The sequence below is a fragment of the Tupaia chinensis genome, unplaced genomic scaffold, assembly GCF_000334495.1.
Source record: "Tupaia chinensis unplaced genomic scaffold, TupChi_1.0 Scaffold000466_1, whole genome shotgun sequence".
Classification (NCBI taxonomy): Eukaryota; Metazoa; Chordata; class Mammalia; order Scandentia; family Tupaiidae; genus Tupaia; species Tupaia belangeri.
This window is the reverse complement of record NW_006159975.1, coordinates 2,516,391-2,537,242: the sequence shown is the minus strand read 5'-3', so window position 1 is coordinate 2,537,242 and position 20,852 is coordinate 2,516,391. Positions and strand designations below refer to the sequence as shown.

General features: G+C 32.9%; 1 protein-coding gene across 2 annotated transcripts in view; it reads right to left on the bottom strand.

Annotated features, from left to right (window-relative positions):
- CACNA2D1 (calcium voltage-gated channel auxiliary subunit alpha2delta 1) overlaps positions 1-20,852 on the bottom strand; it is a 567,237-nt gene that overhangs the window by 55,096 nt on the left and 491,289 nt on the right. For both annotated transcript variants that reach the window (XM_006155764.3, XM_006155766.3), the window contains exons 15-19: positions 20,240-20,329; positions 15,385-15,462; positions 12,375-12,449; positions 12,047-12,121; positions 612-683 (exon numbers count right to left, since the gene is read on the bottom strand). In XM_006155764.3, coding sequence (XP_006155826.1) covers positions 612-683; positions 12,047-12,121; positions 12,375-12,449; positions 15,385-15,462; positions 20,240-20,329 — 390 coding nt within the window. The remainder of the gene's footprint in view (positions 1-611; positions 684-12,046; positions 12,122-12,374; positions 12,450-15,384; positions 15,463-20,239; positions 20,330-20,852) is intronic.

Here is a 20,852-nt window from a genome sequence, read left to right as displayed (position 1 = left end):
AGAAAAAATTTATAATAAAAAAATATATAAATAAAAAAAAAAAAAAAAAAAGAACATCACACCAGGGATACCTGGTTTAAAGGCTCTTGAGAATCCATGACACATACCATGCAAATGTTATTGGTATTTTCATTATTAGTATGGTTATTGTTATTATTATGAAAGACCCCTCTTAGAGGAAGTTACCCATAATTTGGTTTTGAGATAAAATAGAAATTTGCTGAGTAAAATGTACTACGAGAAACATGGCAGTCTCTCTCACACTTCTGTGTGGTGGAGTGGTTAGATTCCACCAACTATTCCTTCAACTCTAGAGCAATATTGTCCATCTCTATAATATTTTATAAAACTTTGAAAGTTACATTTGTATTGAAATAATTGAAAGAACTAGCGTTGGAAGGACAAAAGAAAAAGTAAGGTCACATATAACCTAAAATATGTAGTCTTTTTAATAGGGTATTTTGGTTCAAAGAGCTCAGGACCTAGACATTCTTAAAGCCAAAGAACATTCATTTCTGCATGTATGGTACCTAATAAACCGTCTAACACAAAATGGATGAATCTAAGTGTCCTACCTCGGGGTATTGTTTAGTTCTGTTGTTCATACTCACCTCCACTTTAATATCATTCTCTAACTCTGCATCAAGAAAATCCAATGTTACTGGCTCCTGAGATTTAGGGTTCTACATAGAAAACAATAATAGTTAAATACATACAACATTTAAAAATCGTGCTGTATATGGAATAATTCAATGAATATTTACTTATAAAATTCTATAAAAACTACTTAAGTAAGATACATTAAAAATTGTAGAAAGGTACCTCTTCTTTGTATAGTGTATGTGCATGTGTATGTGTATATATAACTAAATGTGTGTTTGTGTGTGTATATATAAAACTAAATGACCAGAGCTAGAGATTGTTTTAAGCATAGCAGACAAATTTAAAATGAACTACCAACTGAAGACTCATTTGAGTTCTATATTAAATATTATGGTTAGATCACAAATTCTATGGAAATATGACTTTTGAAGGAAATATGACTCAGAACTTTCTTTAATTAGCATGGGAAAGGGAGAAAACATAGTAATTTGGATAACTTGTTTGGCAATTAAACAAAGGTAGCATATATGTATACTTATTTTTTCTGCCATAGGGCTCATGCTCTGGCCAGAGAGAGACAGAGAGGGAAGTAAGAAGTCACCCCCTAAGGGGAATGGCCATGCTGCCATCTCTTTCCTTCATTCTCCTCTCAAGATTTTGGGCATATGTGCACACATGCCCGGCAAAATTTTTGAGTTGCTGGGTCTAGAACTCAAACTGTAGTCGTCTATGTGAGAGTCCAACCTTGACCACTATGCTACCCGCTGGCTCCCATATACACTTTTAAATTGTATTCCATAAACAAATAATTGTATAAAGTAAAATGTTTTAAAACTATGTTTGGGTTTGGTAATTAAAACAGACCTTATTAGACCTATTCTTCCCTCTGAAAAAATATAAGGGAAAGATGCAAGTTTGCTTCATATATTTGAATCTCAGAAAATTTATAGTATATTTTAATAATTCAGTTGAATCCATGATTTTATGAGATAATGTGTTGTTGAGTCATAGGACTTTAATAAACATTAGTAAAAGTCTAACTAAAATACTAACCTCTGTGTTCACTAAATATTATTTTCTGTTTTAACATCATCTACTACTTTTTCTTGCTGGTGTGTACTAATGAAGTTCATTGAAAAACAAAACATATTATTTATTTATTTATATAAGTATACCAAAGGATACTGTTAGTTCAGCAAGTGTACTGCACATGACATTATTTTAATATCTCAACCATAAGATGAAGACTCATCAAACTGTTGTATAAACAAACAAAATATATTGATTTCCTTGTAACACTATGATGTAACAGCATATTAAGATTTCAAAGTACACTAGAATAATAAAATCATGATGCTATACATAAATTTATTATTGATAATTTTTATGAACTATATTTTTAGTGTTTTAAAAAAGTTATTACCCAAACTTACTAATTTACTAGATACCTATAACAAATGCTGGATTTATGCAACAGTCACGAGACATTTTTTTGCTATAGGGAATGAACCTCCCAAGACAATAACAATGATTAAAAATGCATCAGAATTAAGCCTATCAAATTTAAATGCTGAGTGACATAGTATATCTATCATTTATGTGTTTAATAATTACTGCAAAAATGCCTTATCTCAAAGAGTAACTATATTTAAATAATAAAAGTTTTTGATTCCCATAATTTTAATGAATGAAAGAGGGGTATGTATGCTCATCAGACAGAAAAGAATGACGGGAGAAAGCACCTCTGTATGGTCAGGCCACAATCCCTTCTTAGCCACTTCTCTGTCCTGATTGGATTTTGGACAGGCATGTTCACACACCTGGCCTGTTTATAGCTGTCAGGGCTGGGACTGACACCATGACTGGCCACACAGAGTCCTGCTTCCTTAATCACTAGGCCATGGGGTTGGCCCAATGAATGAAAGTTCTTAAAGGCAAATTAGAAAGAAAAGAAATAACAACGGTGTTTGACACTTCAATTAAAAAAATACTCACTGCTTAATAATTCTATATAACTGGAGGTTGCATAATTTTCAAAATTAATATTACATTTTTCATAGGTGAAATTACTGACCATGCTTTGAATGGCATCTTATTTACTGTCTCAGAAACAAATATTCATTTGAAAAACAGCACATTTCATAAAGAGAAAATAAAAGCCAATATTTGAAATCCTTCTAATCCTTTTTAAAAAGTGAAACCTATAATGTCCCTTTAAAAAGAACACACTAAATTTATAATATTATTTAGAATTATTTAAAAATAAATCATCTATACAAAAACATCATATCTGAATTAAAATTTTACTGAACTCACTGTAAAATAAAGCCATAGAAATCAAAACGTAAACAGAAATAAGAATATTTATCTTACATGCAATGGATAATGCATAGCATGACCAGACCCACACAGCATGCATGGAGGAGGCATTATCAGGAAGAATTGGCATTATGAAGATCATGTCCCATTCAAACATATAAAGACACAGAGAAGAAAATGAAATCACAAAAGAAAAATGTCAGTGCATAATTTGTCATTGTTAAATGGCAACCTGGCTCCCCATTTTGTAAAAGACCCATCACAGGCATGGTGACTGAAAAATTTAAAAGCACAATCCAATAAAAAATACCAAGAGACACTAAAGACATGGAATCTAGTCCCTTGTGCCCCTTCCTTTTCTTTTTGGTATTTTGAATATCCAATATTTGCTATTTGTAAAATTTGAATATCAGTTAACATAACTACCCCATCATTTGTGGAAATAAAATATAATATGCAATTTTGTTAATGAATTTTATATCGAGAGACTTGTAACTGGCATTACTACAGACACTATAGTTTAAAAAATATTTTCCAAATTGAGAAGTCTTGTGTTGCTCAGTTTGCCATTTAGATTTTTCTTAGAATGAAAGCAAAAATAAAACAAACCATCTTTCAGGTTGTTTATTTTTTAATTATATAATCCTTACATGCAGTATTTAATGTTGCTGCCAAAATAAAATTCAATAAAATGCTCATGATTGCAGAAAGTATAATTTAAAATAATACATGAAAAAGAAACATGCAATGAGAGTCCAAAACAATGTAATGCATATATCAAGAAAGGCATAAACAAAAATTTAATCTCTATGGAAGCTGTAAAAGGTATGAAGACTTTCATATGCAACAACATGAAATTCAGACTGTCAAAGAATTCTAGAGCTCAAGCTGAAAAGGAACTACAGCGTCCGCTAGCCCAGTGACTACTTTAGAACAACCTAGAAGCTTTAAAAACTATTCAGAGGCTAGGTCCCATCCCTGGCCAAATTAAATCAGAATTTCCAAGAGATGGGACAGGGATCAATTATGTATACATATCATAAATATATATGTATATTATATATTACATATATAATATATATTCACATATATTATATATACACACATATTGCACATATAATATGTAATATATATATTTTAAAATTTCCTAGGTGAATATGCTATCTAAAGTAAAAGAGCAATAATTATATCAATTCTCCTGTTTTTCAGATAAAGAAACTGAAGTACTATAAGTTTTGATGAATTGCTTAAGGATACAGTTCGACTACCGGTGGAACCAAATCAGAACTCAGTACTACTAAATTGTAGTCTCATCTTTTCTTCTTACTATTTCTCCCTATAAGGTTGTAAAATAAATAATAGGATTAAATTTTTAAAATTATAAATAAGATTGAAATTCTGAATTTCTCTAACTAAGCTGTAGAAGTATCCTTTTATGCTGATTATGTTTAATGTACATATAGAAATAAGAATGCATATGATAATTTTTAAAGATTGTTGCAAACAGAGAAAACATTTTGCAATGAATTTCCTGGATAATAAACATTTAATTATTTGTTTATAATTTTGGATAGCTTTAATTAGACAAGGGGAAATTTCTCTAATAATTCAAAATTATACTTTTAGAAATTCAAAGACATTTTTGGTTAAAATTGGTGGTTTATGGAAACTGTCACATAGGGATTGTATTTTTTTATTTCCATTTAGAAATCAATTATAAAAGCAGACTGGCATTAATTTCACAATACTTAAAACCAAATTAAATTTTTCAAAGCCATCTCATTATAATTTTTCTGATTGTTAATATATTATATAATTCTCTTAGCAATCTTTAGTTAGCCAATGCATAACCCTCTACCATCATTAATAACATTTTTGCTACAGTTTATTGAGAAATGATGCTCATCTCTCTCTCATGCTCTGGAAGCTTGGAATCAGGAAAGGCAGCTTTAATCATAAGCTTTACAAACAGAAGCTTAATCTCAACTCTGATTTAGCAAATTTGAAAGCGCTGCTAGATCTACTTTCAGTCACAGTTACCTGAACATTGGGTCTCCTTTTTCTTAAATTAATTGTTGGTATACCTACACCAATAGGCTGAAGCAACAGAAAAATGGTAATTTATCATACTACATGATCAACATAGGTAAGGGTTCTAGTCTATCATCATTTTGGTCACATATAACCTTGATTGGAAGCAGGTCTAAGTGATAGAATTAAAAATATTTGGCAATTATCATAGAGTTCATACTATGTCAATAACTAACATAAAAGTTTAAAAATATGTTTAGTGAATTAAAATTGTTATGTTAGTAAAAATCATGTTTAAAGCAAAAATGACTGTTGATGTTTTCCTAGAAAAGTGGAAAAGGAAAAGATGGTCTGTAGCAGGTAACTTTTACACTGACTCGAAAAAGAAAGAAAAGTAGGAAATGTTAGAGTGTACATGATTCAAATATGCAACATATAAATATTATCAATGTTCTCCCAAATTTCTGTGTTAAACTCATCATGATCAAAGGTGATGGTATTAGAAGGTGGGGCCTTTGGAAGGTGATGAAATCAAAGAGCAGAAAGAACACTTTTGAACGAGATATTAAAAGCCTGAAGAGACCCCTTCCTCCATACTGAGGTAAGAGTGAGAGGGATGGCTGTCTATGATTATAAGGGCCTCACCAGGCAACAATCTTGTACTTCCCAGCCTCTAGAACTATGAAAAATAAGTCTTTATTGTTTTCAACAACTCTATTATATTTTGTTATGGTAGCCAAAAAAGACTGAGCCAAACAACTACAGACTAGTGAAAAGACAAACATTTGATATTTTTGCCTTTATTTTTCTGAAGTAATAGCAAATGTTGTATCTAAGGAACTAATGGGGTATTCGACCATATGACTGTAGATATATTTTCAATACTGATTTCCAAAACAGACTGTGTATAATTTTCTATACAATAAACATTTATTGGAATCAATCAAAATGAGAGCCTAATAAATAGACCTAATCTGGTTATTTCAATAAAACAAAATGGCGAAATGTAAATTTGGAATAAAGCAGGATACATAATTCAACATTTGTCAAAATGTGGTCATAGTTGTAGTGATATGCTTTGAGAAATAAATAATGAAGCCCTCGAAAATTGCATATGTGAAAAATTCGTGGCTACTTTATTTCCTGGTACTCTGGGTTTCTTATAAAAAACTCATCCTACATTCTACAAACTACAAAACTGTGCTGAAATATTTTTAGTTAAGATTTTGTTATCAGGAAAAAAGCATAGGCCTTGAGCAAGAGAAACTTGGGTAATATAAGACTATCATGTCATTAAACAATAATGGTACCAAAAATGTGGCTTTATTTTCCTGTGGCTGCATTGATGAATATCTAATAAAATAATTAGGATTAATTATGTTAGTTTACCAGCTGTTGCCTTATTTGTCCTTCATATCTATCAATTTCTCAAACAATTGTCTATATTGTATCATCCTTTTATGAAGTTCTTGTATCAATCTGTATAGCACACACCATTTTTACCCACAAAAGAGATAACACAACATTTAACCTGTTAATGATAATCCACAGGCATACATCATTTAAAAGCAGAAATTTGAGAAAAAAATGCATTGATTGTTCATCTATTTCTTTTTCATGGCTTTCTGAAACAGTATTTTTTGAAATGTCTTTCTGTCAGATTCTTGCTTTAATAAGATCTAATATTAAAACTATAAAGCGCTAACATATAATCAGGAAGAAAATATCATCTAGGCTTTAATAAGAATTTCTATAAAATTTATATTTTCTTAGTAATATTATGAATTTTAGTGAATCGGTTATTCCAATTATGAGCCAAATATATGCTAGTAGCATTCAAATAGTAATAAAATATTTTCTACATAAGCATTGAATCATAGAAAAATTTAGAAAGGAGGAGCACCTTTTTGAAAATGATTACCCTTCTCTCAATACAAAAACAACCTAAACTGCTATTATTGCTAGATGACAGACAAATATATACTCATCATACAGGCATTATTCTCATTATTCTTTTCCTTTTTTGTGTATGAGATATTTTAGTTTCTTGGGGGAAGAGTTATGGTCTATAATCATAAAAGCAGAGATCCTGACCCAATTGGGGTAGCACATGCTGGTAGACACTGCTACTCTGGAAGCTGAGGCAAGAGGATCACGACATAGCAATATCTGATCTAAAAATTTTTTTAAAAATATATTTTAAAAATAAAATATAAAATAAAAATTATATTTTTGTGAGGAGGTTTGCTATATGGTGTGTGCTCTTGCCAGAAAAAGAGAGAAATCACACCCTAGGGGGGAAGGCCATGCCCAATCCCCTTCTCCATTCTCCTTTTGGGATTTTGGGCATGCCCACACATGCACCCAGCATGTTTTTCAAGCTGCTAGTTTGGGACCCAAACCACAAAGGCCATGTGGGATACAGCCACTTTAATCATCACGCTATCAGCTAGATCAAAATTGAGATCTTTTACAACTTCAACACATTACATTTCTATTGCTTTCAAATGACTTTAGTTAGGCGGATATAATTTAAAATACACTGGATACACCAAGGCAAAACAATATTTTTAAATGAAAAAATAAGATTTAAAAAGACACATATTTCCAGCTATGGCAGAATCACAGGATGATGAGCCAATAATAAGCAACTTTCCTAGGCTGAATTTAACATGATGTGTTTTTAAAGAAATGTGATAGTTATAATAATAAGGCTACAAAGTACCTGTAAAATGTTTATATTTAAATAATTAATCTAAACATAATGTAATGTGATCAGCAGCTGTATTTGCTTTACACATATCATGATGGATTTTATATTGAATTAAGTTCTAATATGGGAGGAATAAAAATAGAGACATTAATTATAATGTGTATAATTAGTTAATACATTAAAATGAATTACAATTCATTCATTACATTTAATGATTTTTGCATTCACTATCAATGTTAATTGAATAATATTTAAATGTCACAACTTCGTGTGTTTATGTGTGTGTGTATACACACTTGTGTATTTGCTAACATATGACTAGCATTAAATATCTATGACCGAGAAGGAGGAAGTATCTATAACATGGCGTGGTTTAAAGTACCTTCAATATTAACTTCTAGGTTAAACAGTAACTTAAAGATGTTTATAAATGTGTAATTATATAATAAGATTTTGCTCAATTTTACTTCTAGACAAATAAGTTTTGCTGTCAATGCCTTGTGAAGAATTAATGAAAAGTGAAGTGAATTAAATGAAATAAAAAGTATTTACTATTTTGGGAAAATAGGTGTCAAGATAATGATAAACTGGTTCATCTCTGGAAGTTTATCATTTCCAGAAGAACTCACTGACTAATAAGCACTTCCAATTTCTGAAACCCATCACATGGATTTCACTTACTGAACTTCCCACATATAAACCTAATCTATAGTAAAGAGATCCATACTCTGGGAGATGGAAAGCAGAGATAAGTACCAGAAGAGAGGGCTGGTGAGAAAGCAGTGTGGGTGGGACCAGCAGTTGGCGTAATGGCTATGTCGCTGGACTCCCATGTAGTTGACCGCGCCTCAAGTCCCTGACCCGGTGGCTTAGACTCACGCCAGGCACATGTGTGTGCATACCAAAGATCTCGAGAGGAAAGTGGAGAAGAAAGGATTGCGGCATGGCCATCCCCCTTGGGGGGTGATTTCTCACTTTCTGTCTCTCTGTCTCTTTCTGTCCTTCTGGCAAGTGCACGCGCCCTATGGCGAAAACCTCTCCAAAAAAAAAAAAAAAAATGAAAGCAGTGTGGGCATGGAACATTACTAATGTTTATGAGGCTTGTGCCCTTAGCCATAGCAATATCCTTTCATATCTTATAGCCTTAATCGAAGTTGCAAGTATGGTGTATGAAACTGAAGTCAGAAAGTGATAAAGGTTGTATTAGAGATAGTAACATTAGTTCAGCTAAATTGGGAAGAGAAAATGAAAACAACTTTCACACAATCTGTGTCTTGTCATTTAAGAAGGGAGCCACATGACTCTCATTTTGTATTTAGTACTATATAGTGACTTAAAAAATTACAGTCTTATTAAGAGCATAAACCATTAATTTTACAAAGGATCAATCACTGTGAGAAATTGCATACATACCTTTGGCTGAAGATTTGGGTGTAATAAAACATAACCATTAGGATCGATTGCAAAGTAATAGCCATTGGGGCACAACTGAAAAATAACAAAATAAACTTAAATATCCCTGAGTCACAATCAGAAATCTGTATTTTAAAAAGTATTTTATGTATTAAATGCACATTTTATAGTACGTTGATAGATAACCTGGTATCTCTACATTTTAAGGATGCTTTTTAACATTCTGTTCTCTTGCTAAGAGAACTACACATAATTTTTGAGAACTACTTAAGTGCTTTATGGGCAAGCTCAATTAGAAAAGATGCCAAAGGAGTAAATTGCTTCTTACTGTAAAACGTGGTGTCAGTCTTTTAATATCTTCCAAAGACACATCGACTCCCATCACACCAAGAATCAGCTGGTTCTATAATAAGTTGGCAAAAATGAATGGTGAATTGATTTTTATACCAAAAAGCATACATTTCTACATAATGATATACATATTTTCATCATTTTGCTTTGACAATGGTTGTATTTAATGTAATAACTAAACATGACTATAAATATATAAATATAAATATGTTTACTTTTAGGGTGAGACACTTTTGGGGTCAATTTATTAGAATTCTTAATTCTCAGCTTTGATTATCTTCCAAAACTTTATCATCAGCATGAAATTTAACAGAATCTTGATGATCGAGATTAAAATATAAAAGATATATGAAAATTTCAATTAGATAATTATTGTACTTTTTTTCTCCTCGGATGTCTTTGTACTGCTATTCTTCGGTCAGGAGTTCTAGCTGTGTGTGCATATGTGTCTCTGTGTGTGACTACAGATTGACTCCTTGGTGCACTGTGACTAAGAAAACAAGAATGCCCAGCTTAAAGACTGGACAATACCAAGTAAGAACACATTGAACTTTCACTGTTGAGAGTACTGATGCTTGTGTGACAATCCTGAACATAAGAGACCTTACTCAAAATGGTGTTGTGAGGATTTTAGCAATAAAATCCTCCAAAATCGTTATTACCCAAATCCTCAAACAGTGTTCCAAATTGCTACTAAAGCTTCTAACACCAAAAAAATAGGCATCATAGTTCCAGTTGCAAGTTGGAGCTTATGAGACAAAGAGCTATCATAATTATCTATGGAATATAAAAATGGAAATTGTATTAGAATTGTATCATGAATTCTTGCCCTAAATATAATTACATAAGTTACAAAATAATATATTGAAACGTTTACAGGGAAAATTATAAAATATAGACAAGAGTTGCAACACTTTAAACTTTCTGTTGATGCAGAGACTGAGTTATGTCAAGAAATATGCTCTTTTCCTGTGAATCAACTCTAGACTAAGAAAAACTCTAGAATTTTACAGCAGTCTTGTAGACAGTTCATAGTGACATTTATAAACATGTATGAGAAAGAGTTACAGAATTATTCCTTTATGAGTTACAATGCCTAGAACCCAGAAATATTTAAGAGCAGTAATAGGCCCCCATAGGGAAATAACTAATGTTTTCTATGGCCACATTATAACAATAAAAAGTTTAACTGAGATTTATAACTGAAAAGCAAGTACAATAAACCTCATTAAACCATAAATTGAAAATAAACAGCCCGTCAAGTCATGAATATCTCCTATGTTTCAAATAAGCATTTATCACTATATTTTGAAAAAATCTTAAGGGCAGGATAACACAGTGGTTAAGTACAATACACTCAAGTCCCTGACCCGGTGGCTTAGACTCACGCCAGGCACATGTGTGTGCATACCAAAGATCTCGAGAGGAAAGTGGAGAAGAAAGGATTGCGGCATGGCCATCCCCCTTGGGGGGTGATTTCTCACTTTCTGTCTCTCTGTCTCTTTCTGTCCTTCTGGCAAGTGCACGCGCCCTAAGTCAAAAACTTCTAAAAGAAGGTTTTTGTTTTGTTTTGTTTTTGTTTTTTGGGGTTTTTTTGTTTGTTTGTGTTTTTTTGAGAGTTTTTTTGCTATAGGGCGTGTTTGCTCACCAGAAAGACAGAGAGAGAGGCAGAGAGACAGAAAGCAAGAAATCACTCCCCAGGGGGGAATGGCCAATGAAAAGTGAAGTGAATTAAATGAAATAAAAAGTATTTACTATTTTGGGAAAATAGGTGTCAAGATAATGATAAACTGGTTCATCTCTGGAAGTTTATCATTTCCAGAAGAACTCACTGACTAATAAGCACTTCCAATTTCTGAAACCCATCACATGGATTTCACTTACTGAACTTCCCACATATAAACCTAATCTATAGTAAAGAGATCCATACTCTGGGAGATGGAAAGCAGAGATAAGTACCAGAAGAGAGGGCTGGTGAGAAAGCAGTGTGGGTGGGACCAGCAGTTGGCGTAATGGCTATGTCGCTGGACTCCCATGTAGTTGACCGCGCCTCAAGTCCCTGACCCGGTGGCTTAGACTCACGCCAGGCACATGTGTGTGCATACCAAAGATCTCGAGAGGAAAGTGGAGAAGAAAGGATTGCGGCATGGCCATCCCCCTTGGGGGGTGATTTCTCACTTTCTGTCTCTCTGTCTCTTTCTGTCCTTCTGGCAAGTGCACGCGCCCTATGGCGAAAACCTCTCCAAAAAAAAAAAAAAAAATGAAAGCAGTGTGGGCATGGAACATTACTAATGTTTATGAGGCTTGTGCCCTTAGCCATAGCAATATCCTTTCATATCTTATAGCCTTAATCGAAGTTGCAAGTATGGTGTATGAAACTGAAGTCAGAAAGTGATAAAGGTTGTATTAGAGATAGTAACATTAGTTCAGCTAAATTGGGAAGAGAAAATGAAAACAACTTTCACACAATCTGTGTCTTGTCATTTAAGAAGGGAGCCACATGACTCTCATTTTGTATTTAGTACTATATAGTGACTTAAAAAATTACAGTCTTATTAAGAGCATAAACCATTAATTTTACAAAGGATCAATCACTGTGAGAAATTGCATACATACCTTTGGCTGAAGATTTGGGTGTAATAAAACATAACCATTAGGATCGATTGCAAAGTAATAGCCATTGGGGCACAACTGAAAAATAACAAAATAAACTTAAATATCCCTGAGTCACAATCAGAAATCTGTATTTTAAAAAGTATTTTATGTATTAAATGCACATTTTATAGTACGTTGATAGATAACCTGGTATCTCTACATTTTAAGGATGCTTTTTAACATTCTGTTCTCTTGCTAAGAGAACTACACATAATTTTTGAGAACTACTTAAGTGCTTTATGGGCAAGCTCAATTAGAAAAGATGCCAAAGGAGTAAATTGCTTCTTACTGTAAAACGTGGTGTCAGTCTTTTAATATCTTCCAAAGACACATCGACTCCCATCACACCAAGAATCAGCTGGTTCTATAATAAGTTGGCAAAAATGAATGGTGAATTGATTTTTATACCAAAAAGCATACATTTCTACATAATGATATACATATTTTCATCATTTTGCTTTGACAATGGTTGTATTTAATGTAATAACTAAACATGACTATAAATATATAAATATAAATATGTTTACTTTTAGGGTGAGACACTTTTGGGGTCAATTTATTAGAATTCTTAATTCTCAGCTTTGATTATCTTCCAAAACTTTATCATCAGCATGAAATTTAACAGAATCTTGATGATCGAGATTAAAATATAAAAGATATATGAAAATTTCAATTAGATAATTATTGTACTTTTTTTCTCCTCGGATGTCTTTGTACTGCTATTCTTCGGTCAGGAGTTCTAGCTGTGTGTGCATATGTGTCTCTGTGTGTGACTACAGATTGACTCCTTGGTGCACTGTGACTAAGAAAACAAGAATGCCCAGCTTAAAGACTGGACAATACCAAGTAAGAACACATTGAACTTTCACTGTTGAGAGTACTGATGCTTGTGTGACAATCCTGAACATAAGAGACCTTACTCAAAATGGTGTTGTGAGGATTTTAGCAATAAAATCCTCCAAAATCGTTATTACCCAAATCCTCAAACAGTGTTCCAAATTGCTACTAAAGCTTCTAACACCAAAAAAATAGGCATCATAGTTCCAGTTGCAAGTTGGAGCTTATGAGACAAAGAGCTATCATAATTATCTATGGAATATAAAAATGGAAATTGTATTAGAATTGTATCATGAATTCTTGCCCTAAATATAATTACATAAGTTACAAAATAATATATTGAAACGTTTACAGGGAAAATTATAAAATATAGACAAGAGTTGCAACACTTTAAACTTTCTGTTGATGCAGAGACTGAGTTATGTCAAGAAATATGCTCTTTTCCTGTGAATCAACTCTAGACTAAGAAAAACTCTAGAATTTTACAGCAGTCTTGTAGACAGTTCATAGTGACATTTATAAACATGTATGAGAAAGAGTTACAGAATTATTCCTTTATGAGTTACAATGCCTAGAACCCAGAAATATTTAAGAGCAGTAATAGGCCCCCATAGGGAAATAACTAATGTTTTCTATGGCCACATTATAACAATAAAAAGTTTAACTGAGATTTATAACTGAAAAGCAAGTACAATAAACCTCATTAAACCATAAATTGAAAATAAACAGCCCGTCAAGTCATGAATATCTCCTATGTTTCAAATAAGCATTTATCACTATATTTTGAAAAAATCTTAAGGGCAGGATAACACAGTGGTTAAGTACAATACATAGGGAGCCAGATCCCACATGGCTGACTACAGTTTGAGTCCTGATCCCAACAGTCTGAAAAACAAACTAGGCACTTGTATGGAAAAATGGGGAAAAAAGAAAGACTGCAGCCTCCATTGGGGGTCCTTTCTCTCTCTCTCTCTCTCTCTCTCTCTCTCTCTTTCTCTCTCTCTCTCAAAACTTTCTGTTGATGCAGAGACTGAGTTATGTCAAGAAATATGCTCTTTTCCTGTGAATCAACTCTAGACTAAGAAAAACTCTAGAATTTTACAGCAGTCTTGTAGACAGTTCATAGTGACATTTATAAACATGTATGAGAAAGAGTTACAGAATTATTCCTTTATGAGTTACAATGCCTAGAACCCAGAAATATTTAAGAGCAGTAATAGGCCCCCATAGGGAAATAACTAATGTTTTCTATGGCCACATTATAACAATAAAAAGTTTAACTGAGATTTATAACTGAAAAGCAAGTACAATAAACCTCATTAAACCATAAATTGAAAATAAACAGCCCGTCAAGTCATGAATATCTCCTATGTTTCAAATAAGCATTTATCACTATATTTTGAAAAAATCTTAAGGGCAGGATAACACAGTGGTTAAGTACAATACATAGGGAGCCAGATCCCACATGGCTGACTACAGTTTGAGTCCTGATCCCAACAGTCTGAAAAACAAACTAGGCACTTGTATGGAAAAATGGGGAAAAAAGAAAGACTGCAGCCTCCATTGGGGGTCCTTTCTCTCTCTCTCTCTCTCTCTCTCTCTCTCTCTTTCTCTCTCTCTCTCATGTCTTTGTCTCACTCTTAAGTGTACATGCCCTCTGGCTGGCTGGCTGGCTGGCTGACTGGCTATCTATCTATGTAAATAAATAAATTGCTTAAAAAACAAAACAAAACAAAAACCCTTAACCTCTGAAATCTTATACTCCTACTACATCAAGCTAAGAAATAAGAATACAATCCTATATTTAAATAGAAGCATTTACCAAATAAGAAATAAGTACATGATACATATTTTCTAATTTAAGTAAGTATGATTTTAGTAAACTGACAATATTAACAGTCCAATACAAAGCAAACATTTTTATGGAATTTATTAGGTATTTTAATCTTGAATCTTAAAAAATAGGAAACATAAATTTAAAAAATAAAAAATAAATTTAAATCAGATCCTCCGGATGTAAGATAACTAAAACCCATTATTTGGAAGTGGGAGGAGGAACAATTCAGGATACCTATCTACATTGACACAAACATCATTGGAACATTGGTCCTTGGAACTTTTTATTCTGAAAGCCATGAATTTCTCAGACGCCTTTTAAAACTGTGCACACAAAATTATTGTCCATTTATCATGTAATTACTCCCAGAGTCTGACTTCGTGTTCTCATCAGGTCATACTTAAATACAGTTAAGTTCAATTCTGGCTCTGGGGCAACAACAAGCTTGACCTGTATTTCCTTTTTCCCAGGTGGTTATCGCAAAAGCAGCTGTTGCCTTTGACCTCTGGCCTCACAAGACAGTTACATCGCATGCATTTTCTTATAGAACTATCTGATTCCCATTGAGTTTTGACATCACAGCTTATCATTTATTATTATTTGTTTTTATAAATTAACTTCTAACCTTTAAGTTTGTCTTATTTTCAAATTGGCCAGTAATGTTGAAGACCGGAAGAGTTCCAGTAATGACAAGTCCCAGCTCCTAAAAATAGATTCAGAGAGAAAAGGCAAGTAAAACTTACAATTTAAACTTTTGTCATCCTACCATTAGTTTTTGATATTTGGGATTATATTTTATAGCAACGTTATATAGAGTCACAAAAAAAAAACTAGTAACTAATTTAAAATATCTACCAAAACTTGTTTTAAAAAAATGGAATAAAAATATCCGGGAAATAATCAGGACCTATCAGGAAGGTATTTAAGTATGCGACATCTAAAATAATACTCTAAGAGAACATTGAAAATAACTTTAAAATTTTTTTAAAGGCTAACTTATACAAATGATCAATAGCCCCTAACATCTTCTATAGCTCCATCTTGTCTCCCCTTTTTTTTCACAGTGATAATTCACCTAGTATCAGAGTACTCCATAAGTAGAGTGATATTAAAGTTTTATTTTACTTCCATTTTTATAACTTCATTATTGATTATTTTATGCCTTAAATTAAAACATTTATGCTAAATCCCAAATGTAGAGGTTAAGAACATGAAACATCCAAAAAATATGCTCTTGGTACTACATTTCTTGGCTATTCCTGGAAAATACTATGCTATTTTTAAAAAAGCAATATCGCTTCTAAAAAGCAACCAAAATAAAAGTACTTCTTGACAAAGTAAAATGATGACTCAATAGATAGAATAGCCATAAGCATGAAGCATGAAAGTGTAGTCATGGAGCAAATTAGCACAACAAAAATAACACCAAGCTATTAAGCAGCTCATGGATAATGTCATGTATTAAATGAATCTGAGGAGATTAGCTTAAATATAATTTTCAAGTCAGGGGCTGCTTTTTAAAAATCAGTAACATCTGCGGCCATATATATATGTATATTTTTTAAACCATTGTTATATATGAAAATGACATTTTCAAAAAAACACATTAAAATAATTTTTAAAGTATTGTTGGATATTTTGCACTTGCTAGGATGAGAACATATTAGTAACCTTTGGGTGCATAATGCCTCTAAATCTAAATTTCATGCATTCCGTTCTGGTTCTAAAAATAGTATGGTTGTGGAGAAAATATCTTAGGCTAGCGTTTGCTATTGTGCATGGAGAAAGCCCCGAATCAACAGAAGCCTAATTAAGGAGGAGCCTGTAGAGAGGCTTTCAGTAGAACAGTTGCCAAATTTAGGACACATCGAATTTTGGAAACTACTACACAGAGGGGGTGCACAGTGATATTCACATAGGTTCTCTCTTTACAAGCAAGAATATTTGACAATAAAACATCTTTAGTTATATAAGTTAATATGCCCGATGAAAACTCTCGACATTAAAGTCTGACTTATAATTTATATATACAGCTTTTTAAAATGCAACCATGATATCAGACAAGAAATGTACAGATGCATTCCTTCTGTCATCATCATTTTATGTATGTATACGGACTACCATAATTCACTCCTAAAAATGATAATATGTAGCCTAAAATGAGAAGTAGATTCCTAACATATTAGATATAAGATATTCATGAATGCACTCACTGGTAGTCTGCCTCAATTTTTTCCCGTTTATTAAGTAGACAAAAACAACCAAACAAATAAAAACGATGCTATTTCTGGGCATTGTACACATCTCTGGAGAATAAAACTAAATAAAACAAGATTTTTGATACCTGGATTTAATCTGATATTTATTTTATAGAGACACACTTTTTTTAATATCTCTCCTTTTATATAGAGTCTCAATTTAACCCCCCAAGTAAAATGAACCTCCACAATATTTGTTCAGTTTTGCTTCTGTCCTTAATTCCCATTATCTCCAAAAGTGACCAAGGTATCATTCTTTAGTAAACACAGAAATGTCCAAACTTTTACACTATATCCACATGGTGTGGTTTCACTAACTACCTTACCTGTACTGATGTGTTCAGCTAAAATATCATCATCGTTTTTAAGCACATCCTCATTCTATTCTAAAATATAACTTCTTGACTTTGAAATTCCAGAATTCTCTGAATTTCATTTAGTCTTTCAATATTTAATTCTTCCCTTCTTAATAGAAGAAGAAAATATATAATATATTTGACCAACATGTATCTTAACTATCTTACCTACAGAGGCTGTAAACAAAGTGGAAATACAGAATGGGTCATTTATCATTCTTGAACCAGTAAAAAGAATGCTCTATGTGTCCAATGAATAGCCAATTCATGTCTCTTATCTTATTTTTCTTCTTCTTTTTTTTTTTTACATTAGTTTTAGCTTGTAGAACAGCACATTTAGAACCAGCATTTCCTCTGGCGTCATTTGTGCTATCAGTAAGGCCTTTCCCAGTAACGCAGACATGGTCCTTAATGAACTTCTGGTCATAGGAAATACAACAGGGCAAATTACTGACTCCTCCTATCATATACTGTCCTATGTTGGATTTGAAAAAGCAAAACATTTGGACCACTGCTTTAGATGACCATGTGACCTTAAGTAAACATGTGATGTCAAGGAAGAACACTGGACAGAAGTTTGAGCTAGCTTTGAGGTAAGCAAGCTCCACTTTATCTTCCTTAGCATGCAAAGCTGCCACTAATAGTGCCTATTTTTTTTCTGTAACTTCCTGTATGTGTTTATTTTGCAAGAACCAAATGATAAGTAATTGTAAACGGATTGCATTTTGCCCTTTGGGTTCATCACTGCATTTAGAAAAGTAGTAACAGCATTCTTGACTTTGAAATTCCAGAATTCTCTGAATTTCATTTAGTCTTTCAATATTTAATTCTTCCCTTCTTAATAGAAGAAGAAAATATATAATATATTTGACCAACATGTATCTTAACTATCTTACCTACAGAGGCTGTAAACAAAGTGGAAATACAGAATGGGTCATTTATCATTCTTGAACCAGTAAAAAGAATGCTCTATGTGTCCAATGAATAGCCAATTCATGTCTCTTATCTTATTTTTCTTCTTCCTTTTTTTTTTTTACATTAGTTTTAGCTTGTAGAACAGCACATTTAGAACCAGCATTTCCTCTGGCGTCATTTGTGCTATCAGTAAGGCCTTTCCCAGTAACGCAGACATGGTCCTTAATGAACTTCTGGTCATAGGAAATACAACAGGGCAAATTACTGACTCCTCCTATCATATACTGTCCTATGTTGGATTTGAAAAAGCAAAACATTTGGACCACTGCTTTAGATGACCATGTGACCTTAAGTAAACATGTGATGTCAAGGAAGAACACTGGACAGAAGTTTGAGCTAGCTTTGAGGTAAGCAAGCTCCACTTTATCTTCCTTAGCATGCAAAGCTGCCACTAATAGTGCCTATTTTTTTTCTGTAACTTCCTGTATGTGTTTATTTTGCAAGAACCAAATGATAAGTAATTGTAAACGGATTGCATTTTGCCCTTTGGGTTCATCACTGCATTTAGAAAAGTAGTAACAGCATATTTGAACTCCCAAGTAGGGAACAGTATTATTATTGAATCAGCATTTACTTTTCAGGACTTGTTGTTTTGAGTCTCTCCAGTACATTATTTGAGTAAAATCATTAATAAAATCATCACATTAAGATTATGTATATGAATAAATATTAAGTGTGATCATTATTGTTTAAAATTTTCATGTCAGAAAAGTAAATACTGCATAAAAGTAAGGTATTTTTAACTTTGGTGCTACTGACATCTTGGGCTGGATAATTCTTTGCGGTGTGTGTATGGAAGAGGGCTGTGCTGTGCACCTCAGGGTGGTTATCACATCTCTGGGCTCTACCCACCGGACACCAGGAGCAAAATCTCCCATCAGTCATGTTAATCAAAAAGGTCTACAGACATTTCAAAAAGACCTGTGAGAGGCAAAACCACTCCCAGTTGAGAATTACTACTTTAAAATATGATGAAATATCTTTTCTAAAACATCAATTATGCAAGGGACATTTTAACATATGTTTACAATTTCACACCAGATTTGATCGTCTCAATGGGATGCTTCCATGCAAATGCCTGAGGCTGAATCTAATAACAGATATTAAGTATGAGAAGTGATAAGGTCTGTGATAATTTCATTGTAAGATAAAATTATTTTCCTAGCTAACAAGGTGTTTCTGAATTTTGGTGGATCTAGCTACAGTCATGGAGGCTATACATGCTTCCACCAGGGGATGTCCTACTTTTAAAACACTTTCTCTAAAAGAAAGATTTCTGGGTCAGCCAGTGGGATGGTGGTTAAAGCAGCTAGATGTCACATAGCTGACTGTGTGGTTGGAGTGCTGGAAAAATCAGCTTCAAAAACATACCGGGTTCATGTTTGTGGGTGCCGAAGCTCCCAAAAGGCAAATGGAAGAAAGGGGACTGCTGTGTGGCCATCCTCCCCAAGGAGTGCTTTCTCATTCTCCCTGTCTCTCTTTGTTTCCCTCTCCCCTTCCCTTCTCCCAGCCTACTTATAAATCCTATTGCAAAAACTAAAAGAATCCACCTATTTCTGTAGATTTGGAACAAGAATAACTCTTCTTTTTTTTTTTTTTTTTTTTTTACCTGAAAAGTACAAAAAGCTATTGCAATTCCCAGAAATTCAGTGTTCTTCTAAGATGGAAATTCTCAGTGGATTAACGGAACAATTAAATTATTTATGGTATTCTACTACATTCAAGCCTAGGTTTTTTGAAAATTCTCTAAATTCTAGCAAAGAGTCATGATGGAAGGAATTTTAGAAAGGATTTAATGAAGTGGAAAAGAGAAACGTCACCTAGAAAGAAGCAGAAGTCAACTGTGAGCTTCTGTTACGCCTGTGTTTGATTAAACAGCCCAATCTCTTACCAGCGCATCCAGATACACATTAGTCCATTGGACTTGTTTAGCTTTGTCTCCTGCTAAAACCATTGGTCTTCCCAGAACATCCAAATATTCCTATTTATATAAAGAAAGAGGTTTTGGTTGAAATCCAGGAATGCGTTGATACAAAAATAAAAAATAAAAACTCCAGAGAGAAAAAATAATCTAGAGTTAAAAAGGAATATGGAATAAAAGTTGTTAAGAGAAAGAGTATATATATAATCATTTAATTCCCACTCGGTACCCCTAAATGGTATGCCTATATGCTTTGAATAAACAATATTTGACTTATAATATTTATATGATATATCTATCTTGTTTTTCTTTCCATAGTAATAATCAGAATATTGTTTTTCTGAGTTACTGCCAATGATAAGTAAAATAATGTTCCTTGTAAATTGTTTCATGGTAATCTAAACTATTTAAGGCTCTGTGATTTACTGTGTGGAACTGCACAAATTTGAAATAATAAAGCAGCTACATAGTTGCTTTCATATCGCAGATTGTTTGGCTGAAATTCAAAACTACATTTAAATATATCAAAAAATAAATTAAATACTGTGCCAAATCTAGACATCAGACTCAAATACATCTGTTG